The 20,475-nt window shown below is 42.0% G+C and overlaps 1 protein-coding gene across 2 annotated transcripts in view; it reads left to right on the top strand.

The window, feature by feature from the left end:
- Positions 1–11,957, top strand: part of DOK5 (docking protein 5) — a 61,359-nt gene extending 49,402 nt beyond the window's left edge. The window contains exons 5-8 of one of the 2 annotated variants that reach the window (XM_081196649.1): positions 2,202–2,352; positions 4,150–4,285; positions 8,827–8,947; positions 11,392–11,957. In XM_081196649.1, coding sequence (XP_081052775.1) covers positions 2,202–2,352; positions 4,150–4,285; positions 8,827–8,947; positions 11,392–11,450 — 467 coding nt within the window. In that variant the 3' untranslated portion in view covers positions 11,451–11,957. Of the gene's footprint in view, positions 1–2,162; positions 2,353–4,149; positions 4,286–8,826; positions 8,948–11,391 lie in introns of both variants that reach the window. The other variant, XM_081196648.1, reaches the window with a different exon arrangement.
- The last annotated feature ends 8,518 nt before the right edge of the window (positions 11,958–20,475 follow it).

Here is a 20,475-nt window from a genome sequence, read left to right as displayed (position 1 = left end):
TCTTCCATGCGATCGTGTTTTGTGCTCCACGGTTGCTGCTGCTCCCAATGTTACACTATTTATAGATGTGGATATATTGCAATGACCAAAGTTAAAGCGTTTCAGCTTCCGCCAACTCAGTAACACAGCTGGGATTTAAAAACAATTTAAAAAATTGAACTTCAGATGTGATACAAAGAGGAAACCGAAACGTTTTGCTGCACAGTGCTAAGCCTGCCTTGAATTTCATATGTCATTTCATATGTTGTTCTGTGTTTGACCGAATCCTTCTAGGGTCAAAAGCCTGCCTCATAAGCAGGGGAAACTTTTCAGGCTGAGGGCTGCGTGGGAAAATGTTGAGATAGGTGGGTGCATGCCAGTCAGAAGGAAGAAAAATGGGAGGTGCAAAGGCTGTGACTCCTACTTTTGTATAGTAGGTTATGTGCCAGCCAGAGAAAATTCAAGGGTCCTTGCAGGGCAACATATTAGAAGCACCACCCCAATTCAAGATATTGGAGAAGGGAATAGAGCAGGGGTCAGCATCCTTTTTCAGCAGGGGGCCGTTCAACTGTCCCTCAGACCTTGTGGGAGGCCAGACTTTATTTTGAAAAAAATAACGAATTCATATGCCCCATAAATAACCCCGAGATGCATTTTAAATAAAAGGACACATTCTACTCATGTAAAAACATGCTGATTCCCAGGCCGTCCACAGGCCGGATTTAGAAGGCGATTGGGCCGGATCTGGCCCCCGGGCCTTAGTTTGCCTACCCATAGAATAGAGCTTGGGCTAAGGAGAGCAGTCTGAGGAAGAGCCATGGCATATGAAGAGTCTTGAAGGCCATGTCAAAAGGCCTTGAGGATGCATTCAGTCCCTGGACCTGAGCTTTTTTCACCCTTGGCACACTTGTATTTATTGGTTGGTTTAAAGATATCAGTGTTCAAAGTATAGATGGGGAGGAGAGAGGCACACAAGCAAGATCTGCCTCCAACATGCCCACGTGTGATGTCCTTTGCAGTCGTCAAGCTTGGCAGCAACCTAAAACCGCACAGATTTTGCTACGTGCCTGTCTATCTCAAACAGCTTCACAGTCAACTCCTTTAAAACTGGTAGCAGGCTTTCACACAGTCAATCACTTCCCTTTCCTGTAGATTGTCAAAGTGACAGAGCAAAGATCAAGCTAAGGATAATAGTGCGGAATGCTTGCATTGAAGCTTCCAATGAACAATACATTCCCTGTTCCTGGAAATGCCATTCCATTGCATCCTGCCCCCCATATTCTCATTATCTAATATTTATCCCCCATTCTGTGCCCACTGAGCTCAGGCCTCACTGGGCTTTGATTGGAGTCATCCCCCCTCAAAAATAATAATCTCCCAGGTAAGATGGTGGTGCCATTTTGGACAGATAACAACTGATTCTCAAAGAGTTGAGTTTGCTCTTAGTCCCATAGCAAATTCATCTTCCCATTGTCCTTTCATAAGGATATGAAACCAAGGCTGAAGTCAGTGGCTGTCTAGTTCCTAAGTCCCTGAAAATTGAAATTTTTAAAGACTGAATACTGTTCCTTGTTACGCATCGTCTCAACATTGAGGCAGGGAAATGCTATAGATGAGATCTTTTCTACACATCATGCAGAATGAAGTACTGGCGGTATGAGTTGGTAGAATTCTAGACTTTACAAAGATAGCTGTGGGTGTCACTTTTTGTGAGTGGTCTTCCACCCTGGGTAGAAGGCTACACTAAACGTTCTGATGTGCAGAATGTAGTCTTATTCCAGCATTATAAAAATTGGGGAAAATCCACATAGGGGGAGAAGCTCTCATGGACAAGGACCTTTGCTATGCCTCCCATGACCTTCTTTTAGTGTATCCTCCTTGAACACTGTAGAATCCCAATTTTCTAGGGTCCTACATTGTGTGATGAGCTTACATGTGTACTGATTCAGACTATCATCCTTCAGTTCTGGTGGCAGAGGCGGTGGATTTATTTCTGAACTCCCCCTCCCCCCATTTGTGGAATTTCCCAATTGCTCTCTTGTTTTGTAGGACTGTTATGAGAAGAAAAACTGCAGAATTCTTTGGACATTGAGAAATGCTGTTATGATATGATTGTACAATGTCTGTCATGATGTTTTTGATTCTGCAAGGATTTTAGTCTAAATCTTTTGTTTTTCTCCCAGAGAGATTCAATGTGTATTTGATGCCATCCCCTAATTTAGATGTGCATGGGGAATGTACCTTGCAGATAACGTTTGAAAATATCTGTCTTTGGGACATCCAGAATCCCAGAGTAAAGCTCGTCTCTTGGCCTTTAAGTGCCCTCCGACGATATGGGCGGGACTCAACATGGTTTACATTCGAAGCTGGGAGGTGAGTGAATGATTTGTAACAAGGCTCCACAAGTTCTCCAGACTCGGGAATTCTGGGCACCTCCACACCATACATTTATTTAAAGCACTATGCTGGCACTTTAAACAGCCATGACTTCCCCAAAGAATTATGGGAACTACCCCATCCTTATTTAAATGGCCCCAGAGCTCAACTTGACCTTTAGCAATCTGGGGTTGTTTGAAACCCACTCAACCAAGATCCCCATGCCTCTGAATACACCCAATTTGACTTGGGGTTCAGGCCTTGGGCATATTGTTATGTACTGAGTTGAATAGGATCCAAACTGCAGCAGTCTGATTGGTCTTAGAACAATAGGATTCAGAATGCAGCAGTCTGATTGGTCCAAGAACAATGCAGCAGTATGATTGGTTGGCAGGAACCACCCAATCATGCTCCAGATATAAGTGAATCCACAACCTGATTGGCTTACAGTAGAATTCCAGAATTAACCAATCATGTGCAGCCCATTGTGTAAATAATGTATATAAAGCAGATACTTTGAGGGGACTTTCATTCATTCCTCCTCACCACTATGAGCTGAATAAAGAGCATAAAATCACTTTGCGACTCTGAGTATATTTCACATATCTAGAGCAACCACCATAGATACATATATTGACTAGAGCTGAATGCCAGCAGCATACTAAACAATGGTTTAATTGGGGCATGGGGGTAACAACAGAAAACCTCCACACGGAAAACTGAGCAGCAACATCATTCCCTTGTATGCAACTCGCATGCCTTAGATCCTTCGTATATATTTTAACTTGAATGAGTAGATTGTCCTTTTATCCACAACAAGAAGACTGATACTTTGGCTCAATGTGGAACCAATTGCATTTGATAACTTCTGCCCCAAGTATAGATGAAATTTCAGAACGTATGATGATCATCTTCCAAATAAAAATTAAAAGTGATAGAAAGGGAGATATTCTGCTTTTGTGTCCTCCTTTCTACTGAATGTTTTCGTAAGGCTTTTATTCTTATATAAATCTAAGAAAGAAAGAATTTAAATAAATTCTGTCTGCCAAGCCATTGAAGCTGCTGTGAAGTTGGGTATCTAAACTTCTATATTAGTTGCATGCTTATGAATATGCACACATATATGCATTTATTTGCTTCCTGACTTAACACATATTAACAAGACATTTTGTTGTCTGAGGCAAAGGACAAGATGCCCCACTTCAACTGGATGTTCAGAAACCAAATGGGCTGACACTTGACTCTTACTTCAGCTCTCATGACAGAGCCGTATGCTGCACCACGCTTGAGGGTAGCAGGTTAGCTTAGGAGTACAGGAAGAAGTGGCTTACTGGATAGGGTTGAACTATCTTCCCGGTTGTTGTTTCTTACTGGGAGGGAGAGAGGAAGGTGGTGGGCAGGTTGGCGTGAGGCAAACGCACTGGGACAGTCAATCTAGCACCCCTGCCAGTGTGTTTGCACCACCATCTTGCCTCTAACACTCTGCTTCCCAGTAAGTAACAGTGATCCACCTGCCAGCAAACTAATGTAGCAGCTCCACTCCACCCAGCAAGGCTCTTCTGGATTCAGGGCAGGCCACGTGGCATCCCTAGTTCTGTTGGCTTGCTGCCATGCCCCGCATCTGACACCTAAGGCAACCTCCTCCTTCTGCCAAACAGTAATGCCTGGCCCTCCATGTCAATCAGCTGCTGTTATCTCCTCATGCTGTTACATTTCTGTGCAGGCACTACTACAGATGCATGCTAATAAGTCAGTCCGCTCACATGTGACCCTACTCTGTTCTCTTTCTGGCAGGATGTGTGACACAGGGGAAGGGCTATTCATCTTTCAGACGAGAGATGGGGAGGCAATCTATCAGAAGGTTCACTCGGCAGCTCTGACCATAGCAGAACAACACGACCACTTATTACAGAGTGTGAAAAACTCAATGGTATGCTTACTGGCCCTGCCTGTCATCCTCTAGCAGTCAGCGGTAATGACATAAAATCCATAGGCCACCTTCCTAAGCATGAGTTCAGATTGTGATTTTCAGATTGCAAACAGATTTGAGTGTGGGGTTGTCTTCCTCTCCTCCTTGTTAACTCATTCAATTTCTTCATTTCTTCATGCATGGGGTTATCGGACAAGTCTGTAACTATGGCTGCTTTTCAATTAACTAGCCTGATAAGAAATGGCTCTGCAACAGATTTGCAGATTGGTTTATGGATTTTGTTTCTTTCTAAGAAGTGAGCATGTTGTCTAAGTTGCTACAACTGATCTAAGTCTTGTAGCCTGACAAGAGTAATGTATGGCATATCAAAATGCGGTAGGGTGGTGGGCTTCAGCCTTTGCATGAAATGTAAAATACCTGCTCCTCATACTTCTTGCTATAACTCTACTTCTAAGGTTAAACCACAGAGCCTAGGACTTGCCGATCAGAAGGTCGGTGGTTCAAATCCCCGTGATGGGGTGAGCTCCCGTTGCTCAGTCCCTGCTCCTGCCAACCTAGCAGTTTGAAAGCATGTAAAAGTGCAAGTAGATAAATAGGTACCGCTCCAGTGGGAAGGTAAACGGCGTTTCCTTGTGCTGCTCTGGTTCGCCAGAAGCGGCTTAGTCATGCTGGCCACATGACCCGGAAGCTGTACGCCGGCTCCCTCAGCCAGTAAAGTGAGATGAGCGCTGCAACCCCAGAGTCGGTAACGACTGGACCTAGTGGTCAGGGGTCCATTTACCTTTATCTTTAAGCTCCTGATGCATTCCTGAAATGCAAGTTAAAAAGGGTATATGAGAATGACATCTTCTGTATCTTCACATGTATAGCCCATGTTCCATGTGATCTATATGAATCTCTGACCCCTTTCAATAGCTGCCTAGAGTGGCTGGGGCAACCCAGTCGGATGGATGGGGTATAAGTAACAACAACAACAACATCATCATCCATATTTAGTATCAGATGCTAGACTAAATAGTACTTTGGTATGACTCAGTAGCGTTTATGTTCTTATTTCTATTACCTATCAGCTTCAGGGCTCTGGCCATCTTAAATAAATCTTATGATGAATCGTATGAGTTTTATTTGAGCAATATTGCTTCAACTGGCATAATTTGCATAGGAACAAGCCTATTCTTCTGAAGAAAGTTGATGCACGCAAGCATCAGGCAAATGTCACAATAGATCAAGCATTCCCTCATGCATGACAGAGGAAAAGGAAAGCCTTTTCTAAGATGGTGCCTGTCACTCACAAAAGTTAATATTAAAATTATATTTCTAGAGAAAGCTGCTACCCAATTTCGATTCGCAAAGCCCTAAACAACTTATTTCCAAGGGACGGACAGTCTGAACCCTTATATCTCAGCTTGATCATTGAGATCACCTGCAGGAGCATCTTTGGTCCTTCCCATATCAGCAAGACTCATGTTGGAAGGGACACCCCCAGGGTCATCTAGTCTGACCCCCTGCAAAGCATTTGAAAACAAGACACTGAGATTTTAGTGTCATCAGTCCAGTCCTGTGGAATAATCTGTTCACAGAGATTCAGCAGGTGCCATCTGTGCTAACTTTTAAATGCCTGCTGAAAACCTTTCTATTCTACCAGGTCTCTGCAGGCAGTTAAGACTATTTCCTTCCATAATGGTTAACTGATGTCCGCTTTTAACATTTTTCATATATATATTTTTATTGCATGGTTTTATGTTTTATTGCTGTAAACAACTTCGATTTTTTTTAAAAAAATGACAGTGGTATATAAATATTTGTGTAAATAAATAAATAAAACATCTGGGAGCACCTTTTATAGAATTATGATGGAGTTGGAAGGGACCCCATGATCTATCTAGTCCAGCCCCCTGCAATGCAGGAATCTTGGCTCAAGCATCTGTGAGAGATGGACTTCCAGCCCACACTTGAAAACATCCAAGGAAGGAGAGTCTCACCTAGGAACTCTCTGCCACTTAAAATAAAAAAAATTCCTTCCAGTAGCACCTTAAAGACCAACTAAGTTAGTTCTTGGTATGAGCTTTCGTGTGCATGCACACTTCTTCAGATACACTGAAACAGAAGTTGCCAGATCCTTCTAAACTTCTGTTTCAGTGTATCTGAAGAAGTGTGCATGCACATGAAAGCTCATACCAAGAACTAACTTAGTTGGTCTTTAAGGTGCTACTGGAAGGAATTTTTTTTATTTTGACTATGGCAGACCAACACGGCTACCTATCTGTCTCTGCCCCTTGACATTCCTGCTAAAAGCATTTTTGCTTTGGCAAACCTACCCAGATAGATCAAGTCAGAATGCATTTTAATATGTATTTTTTAATATATAATGTATATTTGCCAAATCTATTTATATTTTGATATGGTTTAGACCTACATATTTTTAATTTCTGACTTCATTGATTATTTCAATGCATATTTTATATAAACCGCTTGGAGGTTTATATAAAATAAGCAGTATACAAATTACATTGCATATATGAAAATCTTTTCTTTTGAGCTCCCCCCCCCTTCTAATTGTTTTTCTCTAGCTGTTCTCTTCTAGCAAGTTTTATGTTCTCTGCGAATAAAAATGATCACTCCCATTTTCACTGAATAGGAGTTAACAGTGAAATCGAAATGATGAGGGTTCTGCTTTGAGAAATGGGGTGGGGTGTGTGTGTGTGTGTGGTTTTTTTTGGTGCAATGTTTGACAGAGTTCTGCAATTCCAAAAATAGATTCCGATTTGTTTCCATGACACTGGAATGTAGGATAACATTACAAGTTCTGTTGAAGCATTACTTGAGGGACCATATTTATTTAACATGCTGTGGGCGGAAGCCTCTATTGTATGTTCAGTGTTCGTTAGATTGGTGTGGGTGTTTAAAGATACAGTGGTACCTCGCAAGACGAATGCCTTGCAAGACGAAAAACGCACAAGACGAAAGAGTTTTCCGTTTTTTGAGTCGTTCCACAAGACGAATTTCCCTATGGGCTTGCTTCGCAAGATGAAACGTCTTGCGAGTTCTTGCAAGTTTGTTTCCTTTTTCTTAAAGTCGCTAAGCCGCTAAGCCGCTAATAGCCGTGCTTCGCAAGATGAAAAAACCGCAAGACGAAGAGACTTGCGGAACGGATTAATTTTGTCTTGCAAGGCACCACTGTAACTAGTTGATTTCATATTAATTCCACCCCCCCCACACACACTTTTAGTCTTTGTCTGAACTTTGAAGAAATTAGAAGTTAAATATGAGACTTAAATCAATATAGCCAAATATCATAACTGACCAAGAGTTAAATCGCAAAAGGGAAATGTAAAGATTCAAAACTGTCCTTTGTTATAGCTTCCGTTCCCCCCCCCCCAGTGGTACTAAATTACTAAAAATGACAAAGTGTTGCGTGGATCCCATACTTTTGACGGGAGGATGAACTGTACTTGTAAAGAAGATGCCTTTCTCCAGATACCCTTTTATCCAAGGGCAGATATACACTATACATTTAAAGCACATTCAGTGCACATTTAAACCAGTTGCCCCTCTCCCAAAGAATCCTGGGAACTGTAGTTTGTTAAGGGTGCTGAGAATTGCAGAGTTGTAATGGGGAAGCTACAGATCCCCAGATTCTTTGGGGGGGGGGAGATATGTAGTTTAAATGCACATTGAAAGCACTTTAAATACATGGTATGGAGCACATTAAGCCCTTAGGGCAGGTATATTATTATTGCCCTGGAAGCAGGGGATTAGAGAAGAGAAAGCAAATATAAATAGTAAAGTTTGCTGAGGAGGATCGGAAAGTGACCCAAAACCTCCTCTCTCTCTCTCTCTCTCTCTCTCTCTCTCTCTCTCTCTCTCTCTATCTCTATCTCTATCTCTATCTATCTCTATCTATCTTAAGTCACATAAAAAGCAATGGTAGCCATGTTTGTGCATAAGGTAAAGGTAAAGGGACCCCTGACCATTAGGTCCAGTTGTGGCCGACTCTGGGGTTGCGGCGCTCATCTCGCTTTACTGGCCGAGGGAGCCGGCATCCAGCTTCCGGGTCATGTGGCCAGCACGACTAAGCCACTTGTGGCGAACCAGTACAGCGCATGGAAATGCCGTTTACCTTCCTGCTGGAGCGGTACCTATTTATCTACTTGCACTTTGACGTGCTTTCGAACTGCTAGGTTGGCAGCAGCAGGGACAGAGGAACGGGAGCTCACCCCATCGCGGGGATTCGAACCGCCGACTTTTTGATTGGCAAGTCCTCGGCTCTGTGGTTTAAGCCACAGCGCCACCTGCATTTGTGCATAAGCGAGTTTTTAAAAAAAGAGTCTTGAAATTCATAGTTGGGCAGCACCTTTACTTGGGAATAATGGAAGTATCACAAAATAGTGGCAAGTCATATTTTGCAAAATGCTCCTTTTGCAGTAACACATCTCCAAGCTAAAGCTTCTACAAGCTTGAGCTAGGTTTTAACGCAACATTTTCATGACTGAATTATATCACCATGTGTTTATCTCAAGGTCCGTTGCCTTTTCTTTCAGCTACAGATGAAAATGAGTGACCGGGCTGTTTCCCTCAGCACCATGGTCCCCTTGCCCCGCAGTGCCTATTGGCAGCACATCACAAGGCAACACAGCACTGGGCAGCTCTTTGGCTTACAAGGTAGGAAGCTGATGGAATAATAGTTGAGGCCTTCTTTCATTAATAAGTACTATATCACGTGTATCACCAAACGATGGTTTGGTATGCCAGGAATGGGCTTGCATCCTCCTTCCCTCACATGCTCTGATTCTCTTCCTGTCTTCCCATGTCAAACTATGGCTTGTGCTCACTCTCCAAACCAGGGTTGGAAGCCACCTCCAAACCATGGTTTCCAGCTTCAGGTTGAAGGACAAGCACAAACTACAGTTTGCCAATTTGGTTGTAATAGCAAACTCTGGTTTGCTGTCAACTAGGAGGTTCAGGAGACAAGTGGAAAGGGCAAAAGGAAGAAATGAAGAAAAAAGAGGGAGCAGATGAGCCCAAGGTTTGCTAGTGTAGTGTCATGGCCATGTGTGAGCCAACAGTGATCAGTTTATCAGAAGACATTTCCCCACTGAAAAGACAGATGGATGCCATCAGCCCTTGGGTGATATTTCCCTCATATTGTCTAGCCTTCACACCAATATTTTCTGGGCTATTGGCCAAATATTTGCCAGGATTGTTGTTAGAAGAACAGCCACTTCCCTCCACTTCTATAGTTAATCTGGACATTTTGAAAAAGTGCTGTGAACTATACCTCATATCTCCTCACACATGATCACAGGAAATTTTATAATAAAGTTTTTAATTATCCTCCCCTGCTAAACAGATATGTGTGTGTGGAGGGGGCATATATATGCATCTAATCATTGGACAGCATGTTAAATGTGTTTTCTTATGATCTCTGAGGGACATCTAGTGGCCAGGATAAGTACATTCACTAATGTTCAATATAACATTTCATTGCCTGGATCTGGAAAGGTGGGTGGTCATACCTTCAGCTGAAGTTCCTGTGGCTGCTTCATGTTTCTAAATTCAAATCCTGAGAATCTAGGGAGGAAGGAGTCTTGAAAATGCCCATCTTTGTTCAGCCGTGTATACCTGAAGGTTGATCCCAGTGTTTAAGCACATAAAATGAATCAAAATATTCCCAATATGTGATAATTAAACTATAGGGATTTCTCCTCCTCCTATTATGTTTGAAGAAGAGTCTTTTATCTGGAATGTGCAGTGGGCAAAATAATAAAGTTTTGATCTGTGTGAGGATCAGCTGTGGGGGCCGTTCTTGGCAACGTATTTGGAACAGCAAAAGAACATACGAAGATGTGGGAGAAAATTAAGAGATCAATGGAAATTGGACTTAATCTAATAGGAATCCCAAACCTAGTTTGAGAGTATTCAGACCAGAAGTTATTTGAGCCACATTCAGCTAAGCATGAACAGTGCTAGGTAGATTTCTAGGGTTAAAAACTGGGCAAAGCCAAGCCTTATCTGAAGTGGAAGGCAAGGTGTGAAATGGAATTATGTAAGATGGCAGCAGGTGCAGGAAGGAGAAGCTGGCCTGGTCAACAGGAGTAAGGACACACTAGGATTAATTGATGCTGAAAAGCATCAAAAATCCATTGTGCAAAAAGGACAGGGAAGAAGAAGAGGAAGAGTTTGGATTTGATATCCCGCTTTATCACTACTCTAAGGAGTCTCAAAGCGGCTAACATTCCCCTTTCCCTTCCTCCCCCACAACAAACACTCTGTGAGGTGAGTAGGGCTGAGAGACTTCAGAGAAGTGTGACTAGCCCAAGGTCACCCAGCAGCTGCCTATGGAGGAGCGGGGAAGCGAACCCAATTCACCAGATTACGAGTCCACCGTTCTTAACCACTACACCACAGGTCTCTTCCTGAGTCCCAATTGACTGAGAAAAAGTTAGGCTGGGGTTTACCTTCTGTTGGTTATTTTTACTGCTTTTAAAGGTGTTTTATTATATATATATATATAGCAGGACAGTTTATATATATATATATATATATATATATATATATATATATATATATATATATGCAGGTTTTGGTGTCTTCGGGTGTCTTCCCGTGTAAGAGTTGGGGTGTCTAGGCGACGTTTCGACGAGGTCTCACTCGTCATCTTCAGGCTGGTGCTTTCGGCTTCTTGTTACTAGAACAGAGCAGGATCTCAGTGTTCTAGTAACAAGAAGCCGAAAGCACCAGCCTGAAGATGACGAGTGAGACCTCGTCGAAACGTCGCCTAGACACCCCAACTCTTACACGGGAAGACACCCGAAGACACCAAAACCTGCATTCCTGTACCCGTGAAAATCTACGAAAGCATATATATATATATATATATATATATATATATATATATATATATATATATAACTGTCCTGCTATCTGTGGGCCTCCAGCTCCCATCATCCCTGATCACTGGCCTTGCTGTCTGGGGCTGATGGGAGTTGGAGTCCAACAACAACTGGAATGCCACATATTCCCCACCCATGTATTAGACATTACATGTATGATAGTTGGACTGATATGATTTTTTCCCCTCCACCCCCTGATCTGATTTGGAGAAGATAGTCCACTGAAGATCCATCGGACAGAGACTTTCCCCACCTATCGGTCAGAGCATTGATAAAAGAAAGCCGAGGACATTTGAAATGTGTGCTCCTTGAGATAGACTGCTCCAGCAAAGAGGCTTTCATTGACAATTGGCCAACAATAATGATGCTGACAGAAGAAACAAAGACTGGATTAAGACTGCGATGTTATTTTTTAACCTTCAACCAAAAGATATACATCTTAGACATAATATTGGAAAGTTGCTATATTTCATAGTTACATCCAGAAGAAAAGAAGCTCTCCTTTGGTGTGTGATTATTATCATCTTTGGAATATAATTGATATCTGTTGATGATTTGTCCTATGCTATCAGTTGGTCAAGATTCATTTTGATGGTATCTTAGATAATGTAGTTTACATGTATAAACTACATGAAATATTTGTATATTTTTCTTTAACTTCAGTGTCCTGATTGATCACTGAGCATAGCAATTTTCAGAATGGTGACCAGTTTTTTGGAACTGGAATCTGTTGTCCCTGTCTATTAAAGTCTGATTAAGACTAATCTAAGTTATCAGCAGACATTTCCCTTGTCTTTTTATGTTTCATTTCATACTCCTCCTGTGTTTTAAAATGCCTTTTAGAAGTTTAGAAGTAAAATGCTCTTTGCCACATCACTTGAAATATTGCATGCAGGTTTTCTGAGAGACACAGGTTGAGAACATCAACAGAAGCACCATATCTAAGGTGCTGCCAACAAGTAATAAGAGTCTGACTTGACGTTCTCAATGTCTTATTGGGAAGTGCATTGCATCCCAATGGCATCTGAAGAGGTAAGCACATACGTACATCCTTTGCCGAACTCAAATCGAGGGATTTCATTTCTTGTAAACATTCAAGTTATGGAGCTGAGAAAAATAAACAATATTGCAATAGGTCTTTTTAATAAAGCTGAACTTATATAATAGTAGCTTGTACACATGCAGCTAAACAATAAAGCGAGAACCAAAACATGAAGTGAAATAGTATGCTCAAGCCTTAATATGAAGGTGGTGAAAGTGAAGTGGAAGATATTAAGGGAGGAAAAACTAGTGAAGAGAAATATGGATCCTGAATATCCTGTTAGCCCAGACTGAGACAACTGTTGGATGCAACAGAACATGAATTTACAAAACATAGAAAAGTGCCTTATTCAGAATCAGACCATTTGTACATCTAGCTCAGTATTGTCTACAGTAAGTGGCAGAGTCAAGGACAGTCACATTTTTGCCTGGAGATGCCAGGGATTGAACCAGGGACCTTCTGCATTCAAAGCAGCTGTTCCACCATTGAGCTTGTCATGATAGTCATGGCTTGACTCATGTAGGGTTCTAACCTATGTAGGGCAGTATCTCCATTTATTTTACAAACAGGAGTGTGTACAGTGGAGTTGGTTCACACAAATATTGAAAGAAGTAATAAAGTATCAAATAACAAAGCTGGTCAGGGAGTCTGGGCCTTAGCTTTGCTACTGTATAGGTTTGGCCTTCCAGGAAACAGCTCTGATGTATAGGCTCCTGGATCTATCAGAAAAGTCGAGCTGCTAATATGACTGGATTCCCATCATGACAACAGGAGGGAGGAGGGAACTGCACAACTGAGACTAAGAACCAGTAACTCCTTTAGCACACATATTTACCATCATATTGGGTTTTTTTTTGGCCTGTAGGCAGATGGGTGGAACCTCTTGACCATAGCAGTACTTTTGGACTGAGACTGGCTGAGTGGTGTAGAGAACTGCCTGGTCAGAGAAATGGAGATTGACAGAAATATCTTGGTGAGCCTCTCAAAATTCAAATGAATTATGGAAGGATGTATGGGATAGAAAACAGTGCAGCTTTGAGATTTTGGGAGAAACTGCACAGGGAGTAGGAGAAATGAAGAGTGGAAGCAATGCAACAAACTAAAATTCTAGAATTCAGCAATGGCAATTCATTGCTTGTCGTCATGTTTCCAAGGTATGCTCTCAGTTAACAATGTATATTTATAACTTGGACCCCTTTCAGTCATGGCAGGGACTATTTGGTGTTTTGCAACTTTCTGACTAGTTGCAGGACCTTAGCCAGACCTAGCAGAGTACACGCAGAATCCACGGAAGCTATTGGCGACTTGGCTGCAGACAGGATAGATGAAGCAGGAACCAGGAACTTGTAGTTAGGAGTTTATTATATACAGTGGACTATTTACAGGAACAGAACACAGATCTTTAGCTAGCTCTCTCATACACGACTCACAACTCCTACACTGACACACAGAACTCTGAACTTCTGAACACTGAACTAACACATTCCAGTTAGTAGGCCATTAATTATCACTCCTTTGAGAGAGCTTGACCAATCAGGGAGCTTTCTCCATGCCTCTGTTATCACCAGGCAGACTTACTCCTTCAGATTGCCTTCTGGCTGTCTGCCAAACCTTAATTGACTCTGTGTGAGTAGCTACACAGTTTCCCACAGTTGATGAGACTGGTTGTACTATGCATAGCACTTTCCCCTGACAGCTGAGTCAGGCACACAGGTCGGTTCCTGGATGCAATGTTTTAGTATGTAATTTTTTGAAGTGTTCAGAGTCATTTGCATGGCCTCATTGCTACACATTGTATCGCCACACTATTTGCCTACATATGACTTGAGGACAAAGCATTCTGGTCAGGAAGGATGCCCAAGTCTGTACCTGGTTTTCCATATGAGAATGGAGGCTACTTGTCACTCACTTCTCACTGCAACACCTGGCATTCCAGCAAAGGCCAAACGATCACTCAAAATGGCATATTGTCAGACCCAAGGGGTGCCACCACAAGGAAATGTGCCAGAAGTGACTTGCTGGGTAGGATGGTACTCCCCAGCAGGTAGATTGCCGTTGCTTACTAGGAAGGCAAGGTGGCAGGTAGGTCAGCACAGTACAAATGCCCTGGCAGAGCCAATCCAGTGCTTCTTCCAGTGTGTTCACATCATGCCAGCTTTCTTGTCCCACCTGGTAAGCAACAGTAACTCAACAGCCAGGAAGCTTGTGCAATGAAGAAAGCGATGGAAAGATAAATGTCACTTAACAGCATTTGCAGAGAAGGATGTGGAGAGGTTGCATGCAACAGGAGACTAGGTCGTCCACAGCTGTTGAGTTGTGCAAAGTTAAACAGTTCAGAGCATCACAAAGCAATCATAAATGAAATGGGAGACCAAAGAGAGCACCAATGCATTTTGAATGAAATAAATGAATGAATGAAATGGTACCTAGCTATACAGAAGAGATTCCTGAAAACCTGAAAGCACAGCTAAGGATTCTAACTAATCCTTCATTAAATGTAGCTCTGAAATGCCAGCACAAAAAATTGTGGGAACAAACGTCCCATAAGCCACCTGATGCGCTATAATTCTGCTAGTCTGATGACTGGGCAGTGGGTAAGAATAGTCTTAGGATTTGCAATTTTATCAGCTTTATCATCCTTAGGAGTCCTTCCGAATCGAAAGGCTGTAGAAAAGTGAGATGTCCTAGTAAATACAGAGACAAAGTAGGTGCAGACAAAGAAAGGTGCAGCTCATCTGCTTTTCTCTGGCCAAAGGATCCATGTGAAATAAAGGGTAGTTAGATGGCACTGTGTTGCTTAGCAAGGAAATCAATACAACACTGTTGTTTAAGACCTTCTGCACAGCTCTGCTTAATTCCGCAGAGCTTAATTTATAAGGAACACAGATTAAAATGTTATTTATTTCTGGGCTGGGCTTCTCACATAAATAAGTGGTTTAAATGGCAATTTGGGACTGAATTGGTTGCTATCTTGGAAATTTTGTCCTGCTCGCACTTTCCCTTGGGCTAACGACAGCATCCATTTGTGTTTCTGTTTATCATGGAGGTGGCAGTTTTGTAGAAGCCTCCATCAAGACTATATCCACCCAGTAATTGATTGTTGTTGTTTAGTCGTTTAGTCGTGTCCGACTCTTCGTGACCCCATGGACGCCAGGCACTCCTGTCTTCCACAAGTAATTGATACAGTGCAACTATATATACAATAGAGTAGTCCAGTTATAAGGAAGATGGGAAATTCCATAAACCTGGCCTTGAAACGATAAGCGCGTTAGTCAGCTGCATCGGATATCTGCCTACATTCCACCAGAGTTGCGGCAGAGTTGCGGAGTGGGACCCAGAGAGGTCATGCTACTTTCAAATGTTTTGTATTCCTCTTATGATTTGGAATATCATTTATGACATTTGGTGTCAAAAGCTGTCGCAAACTGTTAGACAAATGTGTACCTGTGGATACTGATGATCAGAATCAATTTGTCAGATGGGTTGTTGCTCCACCATTGTGAGCTGAATTAGCTAGAGAGGTCATTAGCTAAGCAGAAGGAGAGGGATTGCGAGATCAGATCGCCTCTGGCTTTGGGTAAAAGGTTTCCAAAAAGCTACTTGGAGATGAATTCTAATAGGTTCCTTTATACTTTAGGGCTTGCATGTAATGATGAGATGGTGCACATGTGACTGAATTTTGACACTGCATGCCTCGTTCACTGGAATACCAAAAGGTTCTGAAATATTAAATTTAATCAATCAATCAATCAATCAATCAATCAATCAATTAGATTTCTATACTGCCCTTCATCTGAGGATCACAGGGTGGTTTACAATATAAAAACACAAAAAATAAAATAACAGTATTAAAGAAAAATAATAATAACCCCCTCCCCATAAGATTTAGGAAACGTTGATTTAACGTTTTTAAGTTTGGTTTTATTTGTTTTATTTTAAAATGTAAATACCAGTTGGTCAACAGAAGACCGCTAAGCAGTTTGCAATGGAATATGCATGTATGTGATTGTAATAAATCTTTGCATGGCTTAACCATTTATTCAAGTTAACCATCCATTAACATCCAACATTTCATTTTCATAAGTGCTGTGGACATATATATAGGTATAAAAGCAAGAGTGTGCATGATCAAGCACATGGCTTCCTGGGCACCAAAATCCCACTGAAATCAATGAGACTTAAGAGCTTAGAAAGCTGTGCTGGAATGCAACCAACAAGGCCTTTAAACACCCCAGGACTGCGATTTCAGCTTACTATTAATTAAATGACCTTGCACATAAACAGCATGCAGAGGAAATAAGGGTTGAGCATTGCTACCCTGTGGCTCCGCATAGTGAATCTGACATACTTTCTGTCTTTGCATTGCTGTTCATTTTAACAAGGACAGAGTAAACTACCTTGGTTCCAAGCAGGAATGAAATGTGCCCCTATATAGGAAAGTTTTTAATGATTAATGCATTATTATGTTTTTATATATGTTGAAAGCTGCCCAGAGTGGCTGGGGCAACCCAATCAGATGGGCAGGGTACAAAAAATAAATTTATTATAATTATTAGTTTCAGCCACTTCTAGAAATCTCCTGCTCTAGCTGGGAGTCAAAGCCAGCAACCCTAGCCCTGTTTGAACTCAATGGGACTTACATCCGAGGAGACATGCATAAGACATGCATAAGCAGGAGATTATCCCCATTCATTAGTGAAACACGCAGATAATTTTTATTATAGCATAATTATTCATCATTCTTAATTTAGCAATATTCAGTCTTGCTGCACCTGGGACAATGATATTGTGACCAGTGTGCTGTAGTGGTTAGAGCAGACTTCCTCAACCTCAGCCCTTCAGATGTTTTGAGACTACAGTTCCCAGCATCCCTGACAACTGGTCCTGCTAGCTAGGGATCATGGGAGTTGTAGGCCAAAAACATCTGGAGGGCCGAGGTTGAGGAAGCCTGGGTTAGAGTGTCAGACTGGAGCCTTGGGAGACCAGGGTTCAAATCTCCGCTCAGCTATGGAACTCAATGGGTCACTGTCACTCAGCCTAATCTACCTCACAGGGCTGTTGTGGGGTTTAATTGAGGAGGGGAGGAATCATGTGCACAGCCTTGAGCTCCTTCAAGAAAAAGGTGGGATAGAAATGCAATGAATCCTAAAATAAATAGTACTGGTCCTCTGCTTCTGAATATCAGTTGCTGGAAACCACAGGAGGGGAGAGGGTCTTGTGGTCGGGTCCTGCTTGTGGGTTTCTCACAGGCATCTAGTTGGTCACTATGACAACAGGATGCTGGCATAGATGGACCACTGGCTTCATCCATCAGGCTCTTCCTATGCTCTTCAGTAGACCAAAGATGACCTGGCTGAGTTTGCTGTCAGTTCTTGCTAACAACCAGTAGCTTGTCAGCATAATAGGGAACAAGTGATCCAGACTCTCTGAGTGCCCCTGTTTTCCAGGGACAGCCATGGATTTTCAGAAGCCATCCCGGTTTCTGATTTGATCCCAGAATGTCCCACTTTTCCTTGGGACATCCCTATTTTCACCCGAGAAATGTTGGAGGGTATGGAGATAAGTAACTATATAACCTTTGGAAGGCATCTGTGAGGGCAGCCCTGTATAGGGAAGGTGGGTTTTTTAAAAAAATGTTAAATGCTTTATTATGTTTTTATATATGTAGGAAGGCACCCAGAGTGGCTGCAACAACCCAGTTAGATGGGCAGGGTACAAATAATAAAATTATTATTATTATTATTATTATTATTATTATTATTATTAAGGACGTTCCTATTTTCACCAGAGAAGTGTTGGCAGGTTTGGTGACTGGGAACCATTTCAAGAAAGGAACTTGGATGAGAAGGTGGATCTGTTGGATTGCTTAGGAAAAATAGACCTGATGAGCACTCCTTTAAAACGAGAAAATTCTCTCTAACTAGTTACTCCCCGTCCCCGTCCCCCCCGCTGTCAAAATGTGTGCTTTCAAAGGAGAAGACATATTTGCCTGAATGGTATGTCTACGTTTTAATAAATATTTCAAGGTCTTCACTCTACTATTTTTAAATGGATTCTGAAGACAGACATGGCTCAGATGTGGTCGTTATGAAGCAGACACCTTGTTCATTCATGGTTCCCCTCCTATGCGTGAGTAAGCCATTGATGTTGGTGCTGTGCTGAAAATGTCTCCTATTTTTCACTGATTGGTTAATGAGAAAAGAAATAATCAAAGGGAAGAGACCATTTCACCGAAATTCTCACAGGTGGGGTGCTTTTGGCATGCTTGCCTTACATTTGAGTAGGGATGTCTTTCACAAGAGTCAGGTTTTTTGGTTGTTGTTTTTTTGCAGGAGGGGAAAAAGCAGGTTTTTGAGTATGTTATTCCAGAATACTAACTAAATACTGATGATGTTGTGTGGCAACATGCCAAAATATCCAGAACACCCCTAGCACTATAAATTGCAAGTGTGGAAAGGCACTCAATATGGCTCATGCACAACTGTATGAATAGTGTTTGCCACTTTTAAAAACATGTCAGACTTAAGATTTAAACTGCATTTTTGTGCACACCCATTTGGGAATAAGTCTCATTAAACTCAGTGGCATAACTGTATGGTGAGGTCCCAATGAAAATACAAGGTAGCTAGTACACAAGGGGAGAGGATGAGTGTTGCCACCCCACAGTTATAACTCCCAAAGTTTCTTTCTATTTCTCACACCCCATTTTTCAGGAATTATTTTCCCTTTTGCACCCATATCCATTTCCCTCTCGGGACAAATAGCAGCTGCATAGGGGAAGAGATTTTGTTGGGGAAATATCACAGAGGGGATATATCCTTCCAGGTTGCCCCCTCTCATATCGCATTTTTAAAAGTATGTAAATGTGACAAAATGTAGTGAGTGGCGTTCAGCTAAGCTTTACTAAACAGCAGACACACTGACATTAGTGTGAAATTAGTGAACATGACTAAGTTAAGTCCATTCATTTTAATGTGTGTGCTCTGAATACAGTCAAACCTCGATTGTCAAATGTAATCCATTCTGGAAGACCGTTTGACTTCCGAAATGTTCGCCAACTGAGGCGCGGCTTCCGATTGGTTGCAAGAGCTTCTTGCACTCAAGCAGAAGCTGTGTTGGAAGTTCAGGTTCCAAAAAATGTTCAAAGACTGGAGCATTTACTTCTGGTTCAGGAACCGAAACGTTAAAAAACGGAGCCGTTCAAGAACCGAGGTTTGACTGTAAGCCTTAGCTGAATACAGCCCATTACCTAGTTAGGCCCTGAGACTTCATCAAACAGAATGACCTTATATCACAACACATGACATCAAGATATCACTGAAAAATTGCACCATGAATTCAGCTGATGAAATAAATATCTATTTGAAAAGGAAGATAAGCACACCCAGCCCAATGGGACAATGACTACAAAACATGAAAAACGAGTTTTACATTGTAGAATTTAGGAGGTTTTTGTTGTTGTTGTTGTTGGTCTTAGACCTACTTCTTAACTTTCATTTTGGGAACGTTGTTGCTCCTCTGACCACTAGGCGTCACTCTTTTTCCATCTCAGAGGATAAGAGAGGAAACAGCCAACTGCTTTATTTACTTATCAGTGCCTACTCTGTGCTTTGATCCCTGGCTAAACTGGGGTTTATAGCTAATAAAGTCAAAACATCTTACACTTTTTCTTCTTTTATCTCACTTGTGGAACCGTCCCCAGTTTCTGCTGTATCAAGCCTCCATCCTTTATCTCCCCTGTTGCTCGTGGAGCAATAGAGCCAGCGTGAGGCACCTGGGCTATTCTAAATGGGATCTTGCCGGCGAAACCTTATAGACAAAACAATAAAAGTGTAAATGGGAAAGGGGGATGAGCTGTAATCGTCTCCTCTGCAAATATATGGGCCCTGGCAAACCTTTCCTGAGCTGCTGCTCCACATGCGGTATGAACAGGGACTTGCGGGGTTTAAGTAGAGAATCCTCTCTTTCAAGGTTCCGCCTCTTCTTTGGTCCGGGGAGATGTGGGTTTGCTCTGAGGATTAAACAGCAGCACACATTGCTTGAGGGAACGCCTCTGTCTTGCAGAGAGAGTCCCAAACATTTATCTTTGAAAGACCTCAGAGGTCTGAGAATATGGGAGAGAAAGTATTTCTTCAGACGGTGTATAGTTCAGCTATGAAACACGGTCCCTTGGGAGGCAGTGATGGCCTCCAATCTTCTAGATGGCTTTAAAGGAGGATTAGGCAAATTCATGGGTGCTCACTGTGAGAGTAAGA

This window comes from Podarcis bocagei (assembly GCF_964188305.1).
Source record: "Podarcis bocagei genome assembly, chromosome: 5".
NCBI lineage: Eukaryota > Metazoa > Chordata > Lepidosauria > Squamata > Lacertidae > Podarcis > Podarcis bocagei.
The sequence above is the reverse complement of the archived record's forward strand: the minus strand, read 5'-3'. Positions and strand labels throughout refer to the sequence as shown.